General features: G+C 31.6%; 2 protein-coding genes across 4 annotated transcripts in view; one reads left to right on the top strand and one right to left on the bottom strand.

Annotated features, from left to right (window-relative positions):
• LOC126747893 (kanadaptin-like) overlaps positions 1-23,060 on the top strand; it is a 246,814-nt gene that overhangs the window by 15,227 nt on the left and 208,527 nt on the right. The window lies entirely within an intron of this gene.
• Positions 1-23,060, bottom strand: part of LOC126747900 (tachykinin-like peptides receptor 99D) — a 161,958-nt gene that overhangs the window by 33,762 nt on the left and 105,136 nt on the right. For 2 of the 3 annotated variants that reach the window (XR_007664457.1, XM_050456869.1), the window contains exons 2-4: positions 13,036-13,147; positions 10,424-10,576; positions 336-510 (exon numbers count right to left, since the gene is read on the bottom strand). Coding sequence is in view for 2 of the 3 variants with exons in the window: in XM_050456869.1 (XP_050312826.1) it covers positions 336-510; positions 10,424-10,576; positions 13,036-13,147 (440 nt within the window). In the remaining variant the exon portion in view is untranslated. The remainder of the gene's footprint in view (positions 1-335; positions 511-10,423; positions 10,577-13,035; positions 13,148-23,060) is intronic. The other variant, XM_050456871.1, reaches the window with a different exon arrangement.

Here is a 23,060-nt window from a genome sequence, read left to right as displayed (position 1 = left end):
ATCATATACACCTTGGGCAAACCAAGGTTTCGAGTGCTGTACTGAAGGAAGCTTGCCAGACGTGTATATTTTTAGGGCGTCCTAAATTAAAGGCGCTAATTTAAACGCGTTAAAGCAGACGAGGGTTCTCGAGCTTGAGCGTAATTTAGCGATTTACAAACTAACGGATAACGCAACAAAGTCGGTTTGAATGCATGTTCGAGTTTTATCAAGCGGGAACACTTCACGTCCTCGGTTTAGTGTCAAACAAAGTTTTAATGGAAGAGAAACGAAGAGTTCGGGAAATGGAGTTGGTGCATGAGTTTCTAGAAACTGATTCGGTCTGATACACTTACCGGTCTATGGATATGGACATTAACGAGAACACGCTGGCACAGACAGATAAGACCGCGATAAATTGGCTGATTTTGCAGTAGAGTTCGCCGAAGGGCCAATGGGAGTAGAGCATGTAGACGTAGTTGAAGGTGACGTTCAGGGTGGAGACCATGGTGTCCGCTACCGAGAGGTTTACTGGAAAAAAATGAGTGAAATTTATGAAAATCATAGTAGGATATGAACGAAATTTAAAAAAAATATAATGTTTTAAGTTTATGGGAGGTAAAAGAAAATTGACTTTTGGACGATATGAAAGTCACTCTAGAAGCTTGAGAATTCATTTACTCTACCCTAAAAGCATATGAAAAATTAATGTTAATCTGGAAGTATCGTTGCTAACTTCAGGCGTGTTAGTTAGCGCCATCTATGCGTTTAAATGGTAATTGCCCCCTAGTGTTAGAGTGCAGAATAGAAATTTAAAAAATGCTGAAAAATTATACGACAAAAAATAACAAATTCTAGGCATAAAATTAAAAAAAAAATAGTGATTTTGCTTATGAATTTCTTACTGGTTAAATGTGTGGGGTGGGTGGGGGGGCAAGGGTTTTGTCGATGAAAAACAACATTTTTTTGCAAAAAATATATATTCAATATTTAATTTATTAACATTGTTTCTTTTTTTAAATTTGATATGTTTTTATATATAAATATTTATAATAAAAACAGTGTTATTAGATTGGATGATGTGGACGAAAAACAGTGATTTTTAATAAGGATTTCTTACTGGTAAAGTGTGTAGGGTGGGTGGGGGGGCAAGGGTAGTTTAATAAAAAAAAATGTAATTTTCAATAATATTTATTTTTTAATAATAATACCCTTACACCCCCCACCCACCCCACACACTTTACCAGTAAGAAATTCTTCTAAAAAATCACTGTTTTTCGTTCAAATTATCCAATCAAATTATATTTTTTATTTCCTTAAATTTTATATAATTGTTTGTATATTATATACTAATATTTAATATAAAAACAGTACTATTAGATTAAATATTATGGACGAAAAACAGTGATTTTTAATAAGGATTTCTTACTGGTAAAGTGTGTGGGGTGGGTGGGGGGGTAAGAGTTTTGCTATTGAAAAATGTCGTTTTTTTGCAGTAAATATTTGCTTTAAAGGAAAAATTAAATTTATTAAATAATTCACATTTTCAGGTTATAAAAAATTAGATTGCGACTTGTGGCCCGATTCATTGGCCACCTCGACCACCGGACCTAACCCCTCTTGACTTTTATTTTTAGAGATATATAAAGAATGAGCTATTAGAATTAATTGGATTAATAAATGGAAGACAATAATAAATGTTTTTTATCAATTATACCCTTGCCCCCCCCCACCCACCCCACATATTTAACCAGTTAAAAATTCTACAAAAAAATCACCGTTTTTTGTTTATATTATCCAAGGGTAGTCAAGGGTAGAATTGGTAAAAAACGTGGTAACTTTTAAGAATTATCTTTAATGAAAACTTGGAAAAGTGTATATGAAAGAAAATAGAAAAAAATTAATTCAAATCCCTTAAAGTAACGTTGCTAACTTCAGGCGTGTTAGTCAGCGCCATCTATGCATTTAAATGGTAAGCTCTGAAGGTATTTTTGAATTGTCCCCTAGTGGCAAAGTACAGAATAAAAATTTTAAAAATACTGAAAAATATGAAGAAATATTCGATAAAAAAAATAAAAAATTCCAGGCATAAATTTTAAAAAAAACAGTGATTTTGCCTATGAATTTCTTACTGGTTAAATTTGTGGGGTGGGTGGGGGGGCAAGGGTAGTATACTAAAAAAAAATAAACAAATTTGAATTAATTTTCTGTATCCTGAAAAAGTGAATTATTTAATAAATTCAATTTTTGCTTCTAAAACAATTATTCTCTGCAAAAAAAACACTTTTTTTAATAACATTACCCTTGCCCCCCCACCCACCCCACACTTTTAACCAGTGAAAAATTGTACTAAAAAATAACCGTTTTTCGTCTATATTTTCCAAGGGAAGTCAAGGGTAGAATTAGTAAAAAATTTAATTTTTACAATTGATCAAAAATTATATCAAAGAAAACAGGAAAAAATTATTTCAAATCTCCTAAAGTAACGTTGCTAACTTCAGGCGTGTTGATCAGCGCCATCTGTGCACTTAAACAATAAGCCTAAATGACATTTCTCAAGAAACGCGTTGCTAACTTCAGACGTGTTAGTCAGCGCCATCTATGCATTTAAATGGTAAGCTCTGAAGGTATTTTTGAATTGTCCCCTAGTGGCAGAGTACAGAATAAAAATTTTAAAAATACTGAAAAATATGAAGAAATATTCGATAAAAAAAATAAAAAATTCCAGGCATAAATTTAAAAAAAAAACAGTGATTTTGCCTATGAATTTCTTACTGGTTAAATTTTTGTTTAAAATGTTTAATGTTTAAAAACAAATAAACAAATTTGAATTAATTTTCTGTATCCTGAAAAAGTGAATTATTTAATAAATTCAATTTTTGTCTCTAAAACAATTATTCTCTGCAAAAAAACACATTTTTCATTACCATTACCCTTGCCCCCCCACCCACCCCACACACTTAACCAGTAAAAATTCTACTAAAAAATCACTGTTTTTCGTCTATAATATCTAAGGGTAGTCAAGGGTAGAATTGGTAAAAAACGTTGTAAACTCTGATTAAACTTTCGAAAAAATATATAAAAGAAAATAAGAAAAAATTAATTCAAATCCCTTAAAGTAACGTTGCTAACTTCAGGATTGTTAATCAGCGCCATCTATGCGTTTAAATGGCAAGCTCTTAAAGCATTTCTTAGGAAACGTTGCAAACTTCAGACCTGTTGGTCAGCGCCATCTACGTATTTAAATAGTAAGCTCTGAAGGTATTTACGAATTTCCTTCTAGTGACAAACGCCAGAGTGCAGAATGGAAATTTTAAAAATTCTAGAAAATATGAAAATTATTTGATAAAAGAAATAAAAAATTCTAAGCATAAAATTCAACAAAAAAATCAAAGATTTTTCAGAAAAATTTCTCACTGGTTAAATGTGTGGGGTGGGTGGGGGGGCAAGGGTAGTATACTAAAAAAAAAAACAAATTTTAATTAATTTTCTGTAACCTGAAAAAGTTAATTATTTCATAAATTTAATTATTGTCTCTTAGACTATTATTCTTTGCAAAAAAAAACACATTTTTTAATAAAATTACCCTTGCCCCCCCACCCACCCCACAAATTTAACCAGTTAAAATTTCTACTAAAAAATCACTGTTTTTCGTCTATATTATCTATGCGTTTAAACGGTATGTATTTCTTAAGAAATGCGTTGCTAACTTCAGACGTGTTAGTTGGCGCCATCTATGTATGTAAGCGGGAAGCTGTTAAGGAAGCTCCTGAATTGAACATGGAAAACTGGGTTTTCAATGGAAAAACTTGAGTGATGTGAAAAGTTAATTCAACTCGTTAAATAAAATTTAAAAAAATTCTCTGATAAGAAACACTTGGAATGTCTGGGAAAAACATGGAAAACTGTGTGAAAAAATACTAAAAAACTTTGGAAAATATAAAAAATTAATTAAATTCCCTAGAAGAAATAAAAAATGATGTGAAATTCCAGGCATAAAATGTACAAAATGTCTCTAAAAGCTTGTAAGAAAAATTACCTTAAATATGTGAAAAAAAATAATTAAATGCCTGGATTAGACGTGATAATTTTTATCCTTATCTGGACCCTACAAGAATTCAATTTAAATCCTAAATAATGGAAAAAAATAATTCGAAAGTCTGGAAAATAGTGGAAAAATTACGTTAAAACTGGAAGAAATTTTAAAAATCGAAAAATTTCAATCACTTTTAATTTATTGGGGATTTTCTCCCACTGTATCGAAAATAAAATTATAATTTTTACTTCTAAAGATACTTTGCATGATTCTCAATAACTTTTATGAAAACAATATCTTTCTGAGACCCACACATTTTTTGTAAAAAAATAAAATGTCTTTCGATTTCCGTAATGCAAGGGGTTCTTATGGAAATTACACTTTTTATTTTTTTTTAGCTTTCCTGTGAGAAATAGAAAATTTTGTTATGAGAGTTTTTTGATTGGATTTTTATGGGCAATATATAGCAAAAAAAATTTTTGGATTTGGCCGATTTTTTAAAATTTTCAAAATTTCTAGCCAGTTTTGGTCCAAAACCGAAAAATGCCAATAACTTTTTTCCTGTTCATTTTTGAAAAAAATGTATAAAATACTTTTAGTTTTGCCCTTAAAGGGAGTAGCCATTGCAAAAATAAAAACTCTAAAATTTTCCATAGATTTTGAGAAAATTGAGTTTTTTGGTTTTGAGGTTTTTCTTGATTTTCTCCCACTGTATGGAAAATAAAATTATAATTTTTATTTCTAACCATACTCCGCATGATTCCAAACAACTTTTATATAAACAACATTTTTCTCAGACCCATAGATTTTTTGTAAAAAAATAAAATGTGATTTTTAAAGAAAAATCATAGGTACAAGGGTTCTTATGGAAATTACCCTTTTTATTTTTTTTTAGCTTTCCTATGGGAAATACAGAGTTTTGATATAAGAGTTTTTTAATTGGTTTTTTATGAGCAATACACAGCAAAAAAAATTTTTGATTCGGACAATTTTTCAAAATTTGCCAATTTTTAGCGAGTTTTGGCCAAAAACCGAAAAAATTCGAATAACTCCTTTACTATTCGTTTATCAAAAAAATGTCTAGGATACTTTTAATTTTGCCCTTAAAAAGAGTATCCATTACAAAAATAAAAACTTTAAAATTTTCTATAAATTTTGAGAAAATTGAGTTTTTTGGTTTTGAAGTTTTTTGGGATTTTCTCCCACTGTATGGCAAAGAGACTTATAATTTTAATTTATTAAGATAACATGCATTATTCTAAACAACTTTTATATTAACAACATTTTTCTCAGACCTATAGATTTTTTGTAAAAAAATTAAATGTGATTTTTAAAGAAAAATCATGGGTAATGCAAGGGTTCTTATGGAAATTACCATTTTTATTTTTTTTTTAGCTTTCCTATGGGAAATAGAGAGTTTTGACATAAGAGTTTTTTGATTGGTTTTTTATGAGCAATACACAGCAAAAATTTTTTTTTAATGGGACAATTTTTCAAAATTTGCCAATTTTTAACGAGTTTTGGTCAAAAACCGAAAAATTCCAATAACTCCTTTACTATTCGTTTTTCGAAAAAATGTCTAATATATTTTTAATTTTGCCCTTAAAAGGAGTATCCATTGCAAAAATAAAAACTTCGAAATTTTCAATAGATTTTGAGAAAATTGAGTTTTTTGGTTTTAGGGTTTTTTGGGATTTTCTCCCACTGTATGAAAAATAAAATTATAATTTTTATTTCTAAGGATACTCTGCATAATTCCAAACAACTTTTATAAAAACAATATTTCTCTCAGACCTATAGATTTTTTGTAAAAAATTAAAATGTGATTTTTAAAGAAAAATCATGGGGGGGTACCCCTTTGAATTTCCGTAAAGCACGTGCTCTTATGAAAACTACACTTTTTTAATTTTTTATAGCTTTGCTATGGGATATATAGAATTTTGTTATAAGAGTTTTTTGATGTCTTTTTTATGAGCAATATATATAAAAAAAATCTCGATTCTGCCAACTTTTCAAAAATTTTCAAATTTCTAGCCAGTTCTGACCCAAAACCGAAAAACGCAAATAACTCTTTTCGCGTTAATTTTTCGAAAAAACTTGTAAAACACTTTTCGTTTAACGCTTAAAAAAGGCATCGATTACAAAAATAAAAAATATAAAATCTCCAATACGTTTCGAGAAAACCCCTTTTTTGTGTGTCAAACAATTTCTTTCACCGTATAAAAAAATAATAAAAAACCACATTGACGCAATCCGAACGGTCTCCGGGACAACAATGTATCTTCCCTATACCTTTTCCGAATTAAATGCGGCATTCTCGCAGATTTATGACCGCCTATAAAACCATACAAGAAATTTTATCCATTCATAAAGTTTGACGAGGAAAACAAAATATTATTACGATCGATTTAATATGTGAGAGAGAGAGACAGAAGGACGCTCTAAAACTTGATTTATTTAGGCTTGGAAATTGCAGTATGATTGTTATCAATGGCTCCATATATATATTATAGGGATCTTTATTTTAGACTTTTATAGAGCCATAGGGATGCCCAAGGGTTTTTAGGGACATTTTCAGTAATAAGGGTTTTTTTCTTACAATAATTAAACCGGAATTTAATAAATTTTATTTACGACCACCGCAGACAAGAATTTTTGTTATTACTATTAAGGGTTTTAATTAAATCGCTTTGTATTCGAGTCAGAGTCGTGCCCATCGTTTTGTCAAGGATAGTAAGGAGTTTTTTTATTTAAATATATCATATGCATGCTAAATTTCCATTAACCCGCACCCCTTAAATTCGTTAATTAATTATCACGAGTCGCACTTTTTAATCGATCCCTTTTCAGATCGTATCAATCACGTTATTGTTTCAAATAAATACGGAAAACGCTTGGTCAGGTTATTTTAATTTTCATCAAAGCACTTTCTAATTATGATTTGTTGTTGTTGTTGTTTTTCGGGCCATTTTGGGCCTTTTACAGACAGTCTGACGTAATTTTTTGAGAAGGAAAAGCTCTAAACGGAAAAAGGGATTTTCTTAAAGTGTATGGGAAGTTTTATATTTTTTATTTTTGCAATAGATGTATTTTTTAAGCGTGAAACGAAAAGTGTTTTATTTTTTTTTTTCGAAAAATGAACGGGAAAAGAGTTATTTACGTTTTTCGGTTTTGGGTCAGAACTGGCCAGAAATTTGAAAATTTTTGAAAAGTTGGCGGAATCGAGATTTTTTTTTTGATATATATTGCTCATAAAAAAGACATCAAAAAACTCTTATAACAAAATTCTCTATATCGCATAGCAAAGCTATAAAAAATTAAATAGTGAATTTCCATAAGAACATGTGCTGACCCATGATTTTTCTTTAGAAATCACATTTTATTTTTTTACAAAAAATCTATTGATCTGAGAAAAATATTCTTTGTATAAAAGTTGTTTGGATTCATACAGAGTATCCCTAGAAATAAAAATTATAATTTTATTTTTCATACAGTGGGAGAAAATCTCAAAAAACCTCAAAACCAAAAAACTCAATTTTCTCAAAATCTATGAAAAATTTTAGAGTTTTTATTTTTGCAATAGATACTGCCTTTAAGGGCAAAACTAAAAGTATTTTATAAATTTTTTCGAAAAATGACTAATAAAGAAGTTATTGGCATTTTTCGGTTTTGGACCAAAACTGGCTAAAAATTGGAAATTTTGAAAAATTGTCCAAATCTAAAAATTTTTTTTGCTATGTATTGCTCATAAAAAACCAATTAAAAAACTTTTATGTCAAAACTCTTTATTTCCCATAGAAAACCGAAAAAAAAAAAAAAGTGTGCATTATCGAAATTAAAGGACCCATGATTTTTCTTTAAAAATCACATTTTAATTTTTTACGAAAAATCTATGGGTCTGAGAGAAATGTTGTTTATATAAAAGTTGTTTGGAATTATGCAGAGTATCCTTAAAAAGAAAAATTATAATTTTATTTTTCATACAGTGGGAGAAAATTCTAAAAAACTTCAAAACCAAAAAACTTAATTTTCTCAAAATCTATTAAAAATTTCGAAGTTTTTATTTTTGCAATGGATACTCCTTTTAAGGTCAAAATAAGTATCCTAGACATTTTTTCGAAAAACGAACAGTAAAGGAGTTATTGGAATTTTTTCGATTTTTGGCCAAAACTCGCTAAAAATTGGCAAATTTTGAAAAATTGTCCGAATGAAAAATTTTTGTTGCTGTGGATTGCTCATAAAAACCAATTAAAAAACTCTTATGTCAAAACTCTCTATTTCCCATAGGAAAGCTAAAAAAAAATAAAAAGTGTAATTTCCATAAGAACCCTTGCATTACCTATGATTTTTCTTTAAAAATCATATTTTAATTTTTTACAAAAAATCTATGGGTCTGAGAGAAATTTTGCTTTTATAAAAGTTGTTTAGAATCATGCAGAGAATCCTTAAAAATAAAAAATATAATTTTATTTTTCATACAGTGGGAGAAAATCCTAAAAAACTTCAAAACCAAAAAACTGAATTTTCTCAAAATCTATTGAAAATTTCGAAGTTTTTACTTTTGCAATGGATACTCCTTTTAAGGGCAAAATTAAAAGTATCCTAGACATTTTTTCGAAAAATGAACAGTAAAGGAGTTATTGGAATTTTTCGGTTTTTGGCCAAAACTCTAAAAAATTGGAAAATTTTTAAAAATTGTCCGAATCAAAAAATTTTTTTGTTGTGTATTGCTCATAAAAAACCAATCAAAAAACTCTTATGTCAAAACTCTCTATTTTCCATAGGAAAGCTAAAAATAAATAAAAAGGGTAATTTCCATAAGAACCCTTGCATTACCCATGATTTTTCCTTAAAAATCACATTTTAATTTTTTACAAAAAATCTGTGGGTCTGAGAGAAATATTGTTTATATGAAAGCTGTTTGGAATTATGCAGAGTATCCTTGGAAATAAAAATTATAAGTTTATATTTAACACAGTGGGAGAAAATCCAAAAAAACCTCAAAACAAAAAAACTCAATTTACTCAAAATCTATGGGAAATTTTAGAGTTTTTATTTTTGAAATAGATACTCCCTTTAAGGGCAAAACTTAAAGTATTTTATACATTTTTTCGGAAAATTACTGATAAAGGAGTTATTGGCATTTTTCGGTTTTGGACCAAAACTGGCTTAAAATTGAAAATTTTCAAAAAATTGTCCAAATCAAAATTTTTTTTTGCTGTATATTGCTCATGAAAATCCAATCAAAAAACTCATATAATAAAATTCTCTATTTCCCATAGGAAAGCTAAAAAAAAATAAAAAGTGTGCATTATAGAAATTGAAGGGGTACACCCATGATTTTTCTTTAAAAATCACATTTTATTTTTTGACAAAAAATCTATTGATCTGAGAAAAAAGTTGTTTTTATAAAAGTTGCTTGGAATCATGCAGAGTATCCTCAGAAATAAAAATTATAATTTTATTTTTCATACAGTGGGAGAAAATCAAGAAAAAACTCTAATCAAAAAAATGCAATTTTCTCGAAATGTATAAGAAATTTTATATTTTTTATTTTTGCATTGGATGTATTTTTTAAGCCCAAAACGAAAAGTATTTTACATATTTTTTCCAAAAATCAACGGGAAAAAAGTTATTGGCATTTTTCGGTTTTGGACCCAAAACGGGCTGAAAATTGGAAATTTTTAAAAAATTGTCCAAATCAAAAATTTTTTTTGCTATATATTGCTCATAAAAATCCAATAAAAAAACTCTTATAACAAAATTCTCTATTTCCAATAGAAAAGCTAAAAAAAAATAAAAAGTCCCATGCATTACAGAAATTCAAAAGGGTACATCCAAGTTTTTAATTTTTTGCAAAAAATCTATTAGTCCGATAAAAAAATTGTTTAAATAAAAGTTGTTTGGAATTACACTGGTTATCTTCAGGTGTAAAAATTATAAGTCTATTCCCCATACAGTGGGAGAAAATCAAGAAAAACCTCTTGACCAAAATTTTCGTATTTTTTAATACTCTCAAGGGCTAATAAATAATTATTCACGCTTCTGAATCCACTTCCAATCAAACCTTAGTGCTACCCACATCTAAATTACCCAAAAACAAACCTCTCTGTTAATTCTTAAAAATCTTTTGTTGCCAATTTTATTGTACATAAAACAGTTCAATTAACATCAAACCGGATACTTTCATCAAAAACAGACCAAATTTAGCATCACCCAATCGATTGCAGCAAATATATACATACATACTAACAGGATACAATTTAAATTTCACTCGATTACTCTTGACCGCCGGTGGTCATTAGTCACAGTGTCAGCGGGTACGTCAGCAATTAAACCGGAAACGTGATTTGTCCCCGATAATAAATTAATAATTTAAAGGGACGAAATTATTAAATCACTACTTACGTAAAAAGTAATTAGTCACAGTTCGCATTCGTTTGTGCGCAAGCACGATCCAGATCACGATCAAGTTACCGCCGGTGGCCACTATTACCATCCCGGCATACAGGATACTCCACAACACCTGCCTCCATATTGGAAGTATGAATTGGTTACGTTCTGGAATATAAGAAAGTACCATGAGTGAACGATATTCCTGGATGTGTATGGGTTAGGCACATCCCCATGCCCTTCCCAAGTCAATATGGTCTCAGGTCGAGATGGTTCTTGGCTGGTTTCCTTCTTGGGAGTAATGGTAGAAGGAGTTTTTTTAGTTGGAATGGTCTGAAGTAGTCAAGAGAATCCAGTGACCCAGGTTCCACTTTGTTTGTGGCCTTATTGGGAGGTGCGGTAAGGGGAGAAGGAGTTGAGGTAGCAGTACAGCAGAAACGAACGTAATATTTGGAAATTTTGATACAAAAACAAGTCGGAATTGTTCAAAAATTGTTTAAAAATTGAAGATGTATGTCAAGAGAAACCAGTCACCCAGGTTCCACTTCGTTTCTTCCTTCCTGGGAGGTGAGGTAAGGGTAGATTGAGCTGGGGTAACAATACAGCAGAAACGAACGAGATATTTGGAAATTTAGACACAAAATCGAGTTGGAACTGTCCGAAAACCATTGAGAAATGGATGACTTATGTCAGGAGAAACCAGTCACTCAGGTTCCACTTCGTTTCTTCCTTCGTGGAAGCTGGGGTAAGGGTAGATTGGGCTGAAGTAGCAGTACAGCAGAAACGAACGAGATATTTGGAAATTTAGACACAAAATCATGTTGGAACTGTCCGAAAACCGTTGAGAAATTGAAGATTTATGTCAGGAGAAACCAGTTACCCAGGTTCCACTTCGTTTCTTCCTTCCTGGGAGGTAAGGTAAGGGTAGATTGAGCTGGGGTAACAATACAGCAGAAACGAACGAAATATTTGGAAATTTAGGCACAAAAACAAGTGGGAACTGTCCGAAAACCGTTAAGAAATTGATGATTTATGTCAGGAGAAACCAGTCACCCAGGTTCCACTTCGTTTCTTCCTTCCTGGGAGCTAGGGCAAGGGTAGAAGTAGCTGGGGTAACAATACAGTAGAAACGAACGAAATATTTGGAAATTTAGGCACAAAATCAAGTGGGAACTGTCCGAAAGCCGTTAAGAAATTGATGATTTATCTCAGGAGAAACCAGTCACCCAGGTTCCACTTCGTTTCTTCCTTCCTGGGAGGTGCGGTAAGTGTAGTTTGAGCTGGGGTAACAATACAACAGAAACGAACGAGATATTTGGAAATTTAGACACTAAATCAAGTTGGAACTGTCCGAAAACCATTAAGAAATTCAAGATTTATGTCAAGAGAAACCAGTCACCCAGGTTCCACTTCGTTTCTTCCTTCCTGGGAGGTGAGGCAAGGGTAGAAGGAGCTGGGGTAACAATACAGCAGAAACGAACGAGATATTTGGAAATTTAGGCACAAAATCAAGTTGGATCAGTCTGAAAACCGTTAAGAAATTGATGATTTATGTCAGGAGAAACCAGTCACCCAGGTTCCACTTCGTTTCTTCCTTCCTGGAAGCTGGGACAAGGGTAGATGGAGCTGGGGTGACAATACAGCAGAAACGAACGAGATATTTGGAAATTTAGACACAAAATCAAGTGGGAACTGTTCGAAAACCGTTGAGAAATTGATGACTTATGTCAGGAGAAACCAGTCACCCAGGTTCCACTTCGTTTCTTCCTTCCTGGGAGGTGAGGTAAGGGTAGATTGAGTTGGGGTAACAATACAGCGGAAACGAACGAGATATTTGGAAATTTAGGCACAAAATTAAGTTGGAACTGTCCGAAAACCGTTGAGAAATGGATGACTTATGTCAGGAGAAACCAGTCACTCAGGTTCCACTTCGTTTCTTCCTTCCTGGAAGCTGGGGCAAGGGTAGATTGGGCTGAAGTAGCAGTACAGCAGAAACGAACGAGATATTTGGAAATTTAGGCACAAAATCAAGTTGGAACAGTCCGAAAGCCGTTTAGAATTTGATGATTTATCTCAGGAGAAACCAGTTACCCAGGTTCCACTTCGTTTCTTCCTTCCTAGCAGCTAGGGCAAGGGTAGATTGAGCTGGGGTAACAATACAGCAGAAACTGAGGCAACACTTCAATTTCCAACGAAAATTCAGACGAATATCATATTGCAACAGTCCAATAAACCCGAAAACCATAAACCCTAAGTCACATGACTCAGATTCCTTAGTTTCTCTTTAATCCACTGATCTGGGGGTGCAACATCACACCACCGCACCTTCACCACATAAAGCAAATGAAACTTTAGGGTTGGAAAAATTGCTCCCTCCGTAATAACAGAGGAAAAGGTAACGGGCAGTTTCACCCTTTGAAATCTGACATGGACGCGAGCCTAATTTTCATGAATATTTCCCCATAAACGAGCAAGTTTCACCGAGCGAGAGGTAGAAATCCAATTAAGTGTCAGTTTTAACAAAAAAGGAAACTGAATAAGGTCGCGTCGGGGCATACGGAGTAAATAAATTACGACCTTTGGACCCCGTTTTCCGCTCGTTCTTTTTTTATAAGGAACATACTGACCTTCCAGAGTGGAGTTTCTGTCATAAGGAAACAGGGTGGAGTTGTGGTCCAGCAGGGTGTAATCCGACATGTTCTGCAACAAGGAGAATTCTTCCTCCATGATGATGTCAACCTGGAAAGAAAAAGCGATAACGTGAATCGATTGTGAGTGAATATGGAGGGCCCATTGTTGTCCCTTATCCCCATTGTTCCCCATTCCAAAGCGCAATGATGCGGTAAATTTCGAAATAAACGACGTCGGTTTGTTAAGTGGGGAAACCCCCTGTAATACGTCTAGGAAAGTGTGTTATTTTGTACTTAAAAGCTCAAACAAACCCTCCTCCCTTATTCCCACATTTCACGTTAATGTTATGACGTTTCATTAGCTCGGTCCCAAGTAAATATTAAGGCAGGGTTTACGGGGCAAATCAAAACAGCTGACGGACAGCTATTAGATGACCCGATAGTAGGACGTTTTTAGTGATTAATTATCGAGCAAATAAAGCCATTGGTCTAAAAGGTTTTATACTCCCTGCGCCCTATATTAACTTCTGGTTCTTTCCTTTGGTTCTTATGATTGTCTAAAGCTGTTTCTTGCTCTCTTTCCTGCTCTGACTTCGATGTAAGGGTGTACGAGTAAGAGAGATAGTTTTTATACAGACTGATTGGGAAAGTGAATTTTCAAACAAACTTGGCATAGGTTCAGACAGGAATTTTCCAGTTTTATGGGTCGATGAAACATCTGATTTGCAGGAAAATGGTTCTGAAAGGCGACGTGGTGCCTTTAGGTCAATTTCCAGGATCATTGAACCTGTTTTTCACATTGAATTCGGAGGGTTTTATGTTCACAATGACCCTAAACTGTTTTTCAATTTTTGTGAGGACTTTGACGACGAACGACACTTTTGATGATAACTCAAGAAGTTTTTGAGGGATTTTCATGATTCTTTCAGGCAATTATTAGAGGTTCCTTTGCAAATAATTTGTTGTAAAAAACATTTTTTTAGTAGCAAAATTCACCGAGTTACAGCCGTTTAAGTTGCCTCATGTCTGGTATTACTTCCATCCATACAACTAGCACTTCTATCCAAGATAACTTGAAAACTATTGTAGGTATTTTATTGGGGTTTTCACTCAAAATTGAGGAATTTTCCAGGGAATATTTTCGTGTACAAAGATTTTTGTAGCACGAATTTATGACCGAAAAACAGTGATTTTTTAAAAGAATTTCTTACTGGTAAGCTATGTGGGGTGGATGGGGGGCTAAGGGTATTTTTTATGAAAAACGCATAATTTGCAAAAAATAATTGTCTTAAAAAAATCTATAACTTTTATATCTATACTTTTCTAATATAACTTCAAAGTTCATTCATTAAAGCCATCAGGTTCCACTACTTTGTTTAGGTCTGGATAACTTGGAAACTTTTAGGTGGAGACTTTTGGACTCTAAACAACATTTCCAGAGAATTTAATTTTGAATCCAGTGCAATTTGTTTCAGTAAAATATCTTATGTAGTTTTTGAGAAAATTGAGTTTTAGTGACGAAAGGTCGATTTAATGGTGCCCAGGTTCCACTACTTAGTTTAGCTCTGGATAACTTGGAAACTTTCGGGTGGAGACTTTTGGACTTTCCACAAAATTTCCAGAGAATTTAAGTCTAAATCCACGTCAGCTCATTTCATTAAAATATGTTGAGGGGTTTTTAAGAAAATCGAGTTTAAATGATAAGAAGTCGGTTTAGGAGATCTTGGGAGCTACTACTTGCTTTAACTCTGGATAACTTGGGAACTTTTGGGTGGAGGCTTTTTGACCCTCCACAACGTTTCCAGAGAATTTAATTCTGAATCCAGTGCAATTTGTTTCAGTGAAATATCTTAAGTAGTTTTCGATAAAATCGAGTTTAAATGACAGAAAGTCAGTTAAAGGGACCTCAGGTGCTTACTGGGTTTAACTCTGGATAACCAGGAAATTTTTAGAACCTCTAACGACGCTTCCAGAGAATTTATTTCTGAATCCAGGGCTAAAGGAACTTCCATTTAAATTTATCGTTTAAAATGGCATTATAAGGTGGTTTTTTTTGGTGACCTTGACGAGGTCAAGCGCTTTTTTCTATAATAACTTGATAACTATTTCAGGCATTTTATTGAGGTTTTCACTAAAAATTGAGGAAATTGATGAGGAACTTTTTTAAATATAAAGAATTCCAATAGAATTTATGGTTAAAAAAAACAGATTTTTCAAAAGAATTTCTTACTGGTAAACTGTGTGGGGTGGGTGGGGGGCTAAGGGTATTATTTATGAAAAACGGGTATTTTGCAGAAAGTTATTGGCATTAGAGGAAAAAACTTGTAGGCAATTAAGAAATTGATAATTTTTGTATTTATGCTTTTTTCAGGTAACCTCGAAGCTTTTAAGTAAAACGAGAAAAACCCTGATTTTCGTCTTTTATATTATATTTGTTTATTACGCGATTAGTATATTATATATCACTTTAATTTATTATAATTTTTTATATAAATATTTAATATGAAAATAGTGATTTTCCAAAAGAACTTCTTACTGGGTAAATGTGTGGGGTGGGTGGGGGGTGTAAGGGTAATGTAATAAAAAAAATATTTTTTTTCTAAGAAAATTATTTACTGAAAAAAAATGTTTTTTAATTAAATTACCCTTGGCCCCCCACCCACCCCACACATTTACCCAGGAGAAATTCCTCTAGAAAATCATTGTATTTAGTTTATATAATATATCTAAAGACACTATTTTTATATTAAATATTTATATATAAAATTATATTAAATTTAAGTGATATATTATATACTAATGGCGTAATTTTTGAACTATTTTCCAGACTTTTCAATTATTTTTTTCCATTATTTATGATTTAAATTAAATTCTTGTAGTATCCAGATAACGATCAAAAATGTCATGTCTAATCCAGGCATTTAAATAATTTTTTTTTACATATTTAAGGTTATTTTTCTTAGAATCTTTTAGGGTCATTTTGTACATTTTATGCCAGAAATTAGACGTAATTTTTTATATTTTCCAGGATTTTCTAGTATTTTTTCACACAGTTTTTCATGTTTTTCCCAGACATTCTAAGTGATTCTTATCAGAGAATTTTTTTAATATTATTGAACGAGTTGAATTAACTTCTCACATTATTCAAGTTTTTCCATTGAAAACCCAGTTTTCCATGTTCAATTCAGAAGTGCCTTAACAGCTTCCCGCTTACATACATAGATGGCGCTGATTAACACGTCTGAAGTTAGCAACGCATTTCTTAAAAAATATATACCGTTTAAACGCATAGATGGTGTTGACTAACAGGCCTGAAGTTAGCAACGTTACTTTAAGGGATTTGAATTAATTTTTCCTATTTTCTTTTATATATTTTTTCGAAATTTTCATTAGAAATAATTCTTGATCAATCTTATAAATTACGACGTTCTTTACCAATTCTACCCTTAAATACCCTTGGATAATATAGAAGAAAAACGGTGATTTTTAGTAGAAATTTTAACTGGTCAAGTGTGTGGGGTGGGTGGGGGGCTAAGGGTAATTTAATTAAAAAACGTTTTTTTTTGCAATAAATAATTTCCTTAGAAGAAAAATATTTTTTTTATTATGAGTTTTCTTAGTTCTTTCGCTTTAATAAAAGCTAAAAAATACAAAAAAAAAATTTTAGTTACATTACCCTTACACCCCCCACCCGCCCCACACAATTTACCAGTAAGAAATTCTAATGAAAAATCATTGTTTTTTTTTCGATGTTATGCCTGGAATTTTTTATTTTTTTTATCGAATTTTTTTCATATTTTTCAAAATTTTTTAAAATTTCTATTCTGCACTCTGTACTTTGCCACTAAAGAGAAATTCGGAAATACCTTAAGAGTTTACTGAAGTTAGCAACCTCACTTCAAGCGATTTGAATTAATTTTTCCTATTTTCCTTTATATATTTTTTCGAAATTTTCATCAGAGGTTACAACGTTTTTTACCAATTCTACCCTTGACTACCCTTAGATAATATAGACGAAAACTAGTGATTTTTTAGTAGAAATTTTAACTGGTTAAATGTGTGGGGTGGGTGGGGGGGGCAAGGGTAATGTTATTGAAAAATGTGTTTTTTTTTGCAGAAAATAATTGTTTTAGAGACAAAAATTTGGTTCATTAAATAATTCACTTTTTCAGGTTACAGAAAATTAATTATACTTTGATTTTCTTTTAGCGTACTACCCTTGCCCCCCCCACCCACCCCACACATTTGACCAGTAAGAAATTCTTCTGAAAAATCACTGTTTTTTTTTTTTATTTTATGCCTGGAATTTTTTATTTTTTTCGTCGAATATTTTTTAGCATTTTTTTTATTTTTATTTTGTACTCTGTAGTTTGGAGTACAAAATAGAAATAAAAAAAAAGGAAGGTTCCATTAAAGGAAAATTCAGAAATACCTTTAGAGTTTACCATTTAAATGCATAGATGGCGCTGACTAACACGTCTGAAGTTAGCAACGATCTTAAAATTTACAACGTTCTTTACCAATTCTACCCTTAAATACCCTTGGATAATATAGAAGAAAAACAGTGATTTTTTAATAGAAATTTTAACTGGTTAAGTATGTGGGGTGGGTGGAGGGGCAAGGGTAATGTTATTAAAAAAAGTGTGTTTTTGCAGAGAATAATTGTTTTAGAGGCAAAAATTGAATTTATAAAATAATTCACTTTTTCAGGTTATAGAAAATTAATAATAATTTGTTTTTTTTTTAGTACACTACCCTTGCCCACCCACCCACCCCACATATTTAACCAGTAAGAAATTCCTCTGCAAAATCACTGTTTTTCGTTCATAATCCTTAATTCATTAACACTGTTTTTGTACTAAATAATAATATAAAAAAATTATATTAAATTTAAGTAATATAAAGTATATACATAATTAACAAATATGAAATAAAAAACGAATTTTTCCTCCAAAATAATTTTTTTCTGCAATATTCACGTTTTTTATATAAACTCTTCTTACCCCCCCCGCCCACCCCACACACTTATCCAATAAAAAATTCTTCCAAAAAATCAGTGTTTAATCAAAATGTACCAGTTGCATGTATAGTTGCAATACAGAGTGATGTGGAAAGTGAATTTTCAAATTAAAGGGTTTTTTAGGTTTTTGGAGATCGTTTGCGAGGTATCTAGTGAAGAGATTTTTTTGAAACTTATGGAGATTGATTTCTTGTATAGGAGTGAGGTCTGAAAGAATTTTTTTTTTATTCCGTTTAATGGAAGTGGAGTTTTCGCACGATATTATTCTGAAAAAGTCATTTTGCAAAAAAAATTATTACTGGATAAATGTGTGGGGTGGGTGGGGGGTGTAAGGGTAGTCTTTTGTAAAACCGGTTCTTTTATTTAATATAAAAACCGTTTTTTAACAACACTACCCGTACACCCCCCACCCACCCCACACAGCTTACCCGTAAGAAATTCCATTGCAAAATCACTATTTTTCTAAATAGTATCATGCAAAAACTCCACTTTTATTAAGCCGATTTAAAAAAAAAATCTTTCAGACCTCACCTGGGTACAAGACATCAACTTCCATAAGTTTTAAATAAATCGCTCCAATACGTTTCTCGCAAACGTTCTCCAAGTAACTAAAAAATCCTTTAATTTGAAAATTCACTTGCCAATATTCAAGAACATATGAACCATGATTCAAATATTAACTTTTATGAAGCGATAAGACAGTGACGTCATTTGTTAGCCAAGTAAGAATGTCAACAAGTCTTCCAATATTCATGGACATGATCTATCTCTCTCTCTCTCTCTCTCTCGTAAAGCGATATTGGGGTGTGTGACATGTATAGTTGCAATACAAAGTGATGTGGCAAGCTAATTTTAATTTTTTTTATCGAATAATAACTAATTAGACCGCATATTATATCCAATTAATAATAGTGCATCATACACTTTGCACCTTTGGCCTTTTCGTGCGGTTTTATCACCCTTTGCCCTAAAATCCGGGCCAAACAACAATCGAACCCCGGAAGGTCTAAATTGGGCGTCAGTTCCGTTTGATTTTCGACCACTTTCCCGACCCCCATCGGTCGGTTTGTGACGTCATAAAGAGGGAGAAAACCCGAAGAAAACTCATGAATTTTCGATTGACTTATGCATATGCCACCAGTAGATGTAAAGTACCGCTTTAGTGTGTATTAGATTGTAATTTTTAGGTAAAAAAAAGTCAATTTTTCTGTTTCTTAGTAGGAAAATAATGCTCAATGCTTATACGCTTTATAGCATTAAAAGTGAACATGTTCTATATCCAATACTATGTTGCTGGCAAACCGTAATAATCCGAGGAACGTATTTTATTTGCAGTGTCCTAAATTCTACCTCGAATAGAGCCGTAGGGCCTTAAATAAGACGCTAAATTTATAATGCTGTTTTTAAAGGGTTTCTTGGAAGAAAAGGAACTTTTAGGGGTATAAAAGGCGGGGTGTAATTTCATTATTAGTTAGTTTCCTTTGGAAGTAGGTTTGCCTGCAATCTGTCGTATTTTTTGCATAAGAAACATTTTTCATTAACGCAACCCTTTCTTAGGGAGAAAAACCCTGAAAAACAGTGAGTTTTTAGGAGATTTTCTTACTGGGAAAATGTGTGGGGTGGGTGGGGGGTGCAAGGGTGGTTTTGATAAAAAACAAACATTTTTTTGCATAAAATAATTGCCTTAAATAATTAATTTTTTCAGGTTTCAGGTTATTATTAATATGTTTATTTATTTTTTAATTTATTTGAAGAAGTTATAAAAAAAAATTAATTGTGGAATTAAGGAAGCAGTTTTTTCAATGTTTTTTTCACTTGTCTCTATTAAGACTCTCTTTCTTATTCTTTTTATTAGTAAATCTATTTTTCACTCTTGGGTGTTCTTACTTTGCACTCTGCTTCTCTATCGTTTATTATATAATAGATCTTTTTTATGAATTTATATTTGGGGATTAAAATGTAACGGTTTATTGGTTTGATAATATTTTTTAGCCCAAATTTGATGTCTGGTGTTGGTTTCAAAAAAATGACACAAAAAAGCTTGCAGAGCACGGATTTGCTTGATTTTTTTGATAAAAGCTGAAAAACAACTAAAACAATAAATCAGTTTTTTTACATAAATACCCTTAGCCCCCCCACCCACCCCACACAGTTTATCAGTAACAAATTTTTCTGCAAAATCACTGTTTTTCATCCATAATCACCATAACACTGTTTTTTTTTTTACTAAATTTTTATAAATAAAATGTAAATAAACGAAATACACTCAGAAAAACAAAAACTATGACCCATTTATATATTATTTAGTTTTGAGAATAATTTTATATATAATTATTTTGTACAAAAACAGTGTTAATGAATTAAGGATTATGAACGAAAAAACAGTGATTTTGCAGAAGAATTTCTTACTGGTAAAAAGTGTGGGGTGGGTGGGTGGGCAAGGGTAGAGCATTAAGAAAAAAACAAATTATAATTAATTTTCTGTAACCTGAAAAAGTGAATTATTTAATAAATTTAATTTTTGCCTCTAAAACAATTATTCTATGCAAAAAAAACACATTTTTCAATGACATTACCCTTGCCCCTCCACCCACCCCACACATTTAACTAGTAAAAAATTCCACTTAAAAATCACTGTTTTTCGTTTATAATATCCAAGAGTACTTAAGAGTAGAATTGGTAAAAAAACGTTGTAAACTTTGATGAAAATTTCGAAAAAATATATAAAAGAAAATAGGAAAAATGAATTTAAATCCCTGAAAGTAACGTTGCTAACTTCACATGTGTTATTCAGCGCCATCTATGTATTTAAATAGTAAACTCTTAAGGTATTTCGGAATTTCCCTTTAGTGGCAAAGTACAGAGTGCAGAATAGAAATTTAAAAAATGCTAAAAAATATGAAAAATTATTCGATAAAAAAATAAAAAATTCCAGGCATAAAATTGAAAAAAAAAACAGTGATTTTTCAGAAGAATTTCTTACTGGTAAAATGTGTGGGGTGGGTGGGGGGGTAAGGGCAGTGTACTAAAAAAAATAAACAAATTATTATTAATTTTCTGTACCCACAAAAAAATAAATTCAATTTTTGCCTCTAAAATAATAATTATTCATTGCAAAAAAATGTTTTTTTGATAAAATAACCCTTACCCCCCCACCCACCCTACACATTGAACCATTCAAAAATTCTACTAAAAACAACGTTTTTTGTCTATATTATCAAAAAAACAGCTACAAGAATTGCCCCTAATAGCCAAACTCTTTATAGATTATATAATAACCAATCATAAACAGCTCCCACACAGAGGTCATTTAACACCCAAAATTTGCGATCACTCTGTTTTGTCCATAGATGTAAATAGAGAAAGAGAGCAAGATGCAGATATAATATGTTATCAAAGGTCTTTTAAAAATTACAAAAATGATCAGTTACGGCAAGAGCTCCTTAAGCATTGAGTGGAACAGGGATATATCCGATGTAAATGTTTTGGCTGATTCTTTTGTCACTGAAATAAAAAATGTCATAAATCGCATGTGTCCTAAAATTAAATTTGTCCAAAAACAGAAATATTGAGATAAAAAGTGGATTAGTGTTGAGATCAGGGAACTAATGCAGGATAGAGGTTTCATTGTAAATAAAATTCGGGTTGAAAAAGAGAAATATTAGGCTGAAACTATTGATTTACATAGAAAAAATCCAAGAGAACTGTGGAAAAACCTTAAAACTCTACTACCGGGAAAAAAGCAATTACTGCCACATAATATAGGATTTGAAGCCGAAATAATTACTAAAGAGGCATAAAATTTAAAAAAACAGTGATTTTTCAGGATAATTTTTTACTGGTAAAAAGTGTGGGGTGGGTGGGGGGGGCAAGGGTAGTACACTAAGAAAAAAAACAAATTATAATTAATTTTCTGTAACCTGAAAAAGTGAATTATTAAATAAATTTGATTTTTGGCTCTAAAACAATTATTCTATGCAAAAAAAAACACATTTTTCAATAAAATTGCCAACCCAACCCAACCCAACCCAACCCAACCCAACCCAACCCAACCCAACCCAACCCAACCCACCCCACACATTTAACCAGTAAGAAATTCTACTAAAAAATCACTGCTTTTCGTCTATATTATCCAAGAATAGTCAAGGGTTGAATTGGTAAAAAACGTGCTGTAACTTTAAACGTGCTAACTTCAGGCTTGTTAGTCAGCGCCATCTATGCATTTAAATGGTAAACTCTAAAGGTATTTCTGAATTTTCCTTTAGTGGCAAAGTACAGAGTACAAAATAGAAATTAAATAAATGCTGAAAAATATTAAAAAATATTCGATGAAAAAAATAAAAAATTCCAGGCATAAAATTCAAAAAAAAAAAACAGTGATTTTGCAGAAGAATTTCTTACTGGTTAAATGTGTGGGGTGGGTGGGGGGAGAAAAAAACAAATTATAATTAATTTTCTGTAACCTGAAAAAGTGAATTATTTAATAAATTTAATTTTTGTCTGTAAAACAATTATTCTCTGCTAAAAAAACACTTTTTTTAATGACATTACCCTTGCCCCCCCACCCACCCCACATACTTAACCAGTTAAAATTTCTACTGAGAAATCACTGTTTTTTGTCTATAATATCCAAGGGTAGTCAAGAATAGAATTAGTAAAAAGCGTGCTGTAACTTTTAAGAATTATCTCTGATGAAAACTTGGAAAAATGTATATGAAAGAAAATAGAAAAAAATTTATTCAAATCCCTTAAAGTAACATTGCTAACTTCAGGAGTGTTAATCAGCGCCATCTATGCGTTTAAATGGTAAGCTATGAAGGTATTTTTGAATTGTCCCCTAGTGGCAGAGTACAGAATAAAAATTTTAAAAATGCTGAAGAATATGAAGAAATATTCGATAAAAAAAAATAAAAAATTTCAGGCATAAATTTAAAAAAAAAAACAGTGATTTTGCCTATGAATTTCTTACTGGTTAAATAAGTGGGGACTCTCACGAGATGTG

Source organism: Anthonomus grandis, chromosome 20, assembly GCF_022605725.1.
Source record: "Anthonomus grandis grandis chromosome 20, icAntGran1.3, whole genome shotgun sequence".
NCBI classification, from domain to species: Eukaryota; Metazoa; Arthropoda; class Insecta; order Coleoptera; family Curculionidae; genus Anthonomus; species Anthonomus grandis.
Note: the sequence above shows the minus strand (reverse complement) of the source record. Positions and strands in the feature narration are given on the sequence as shown.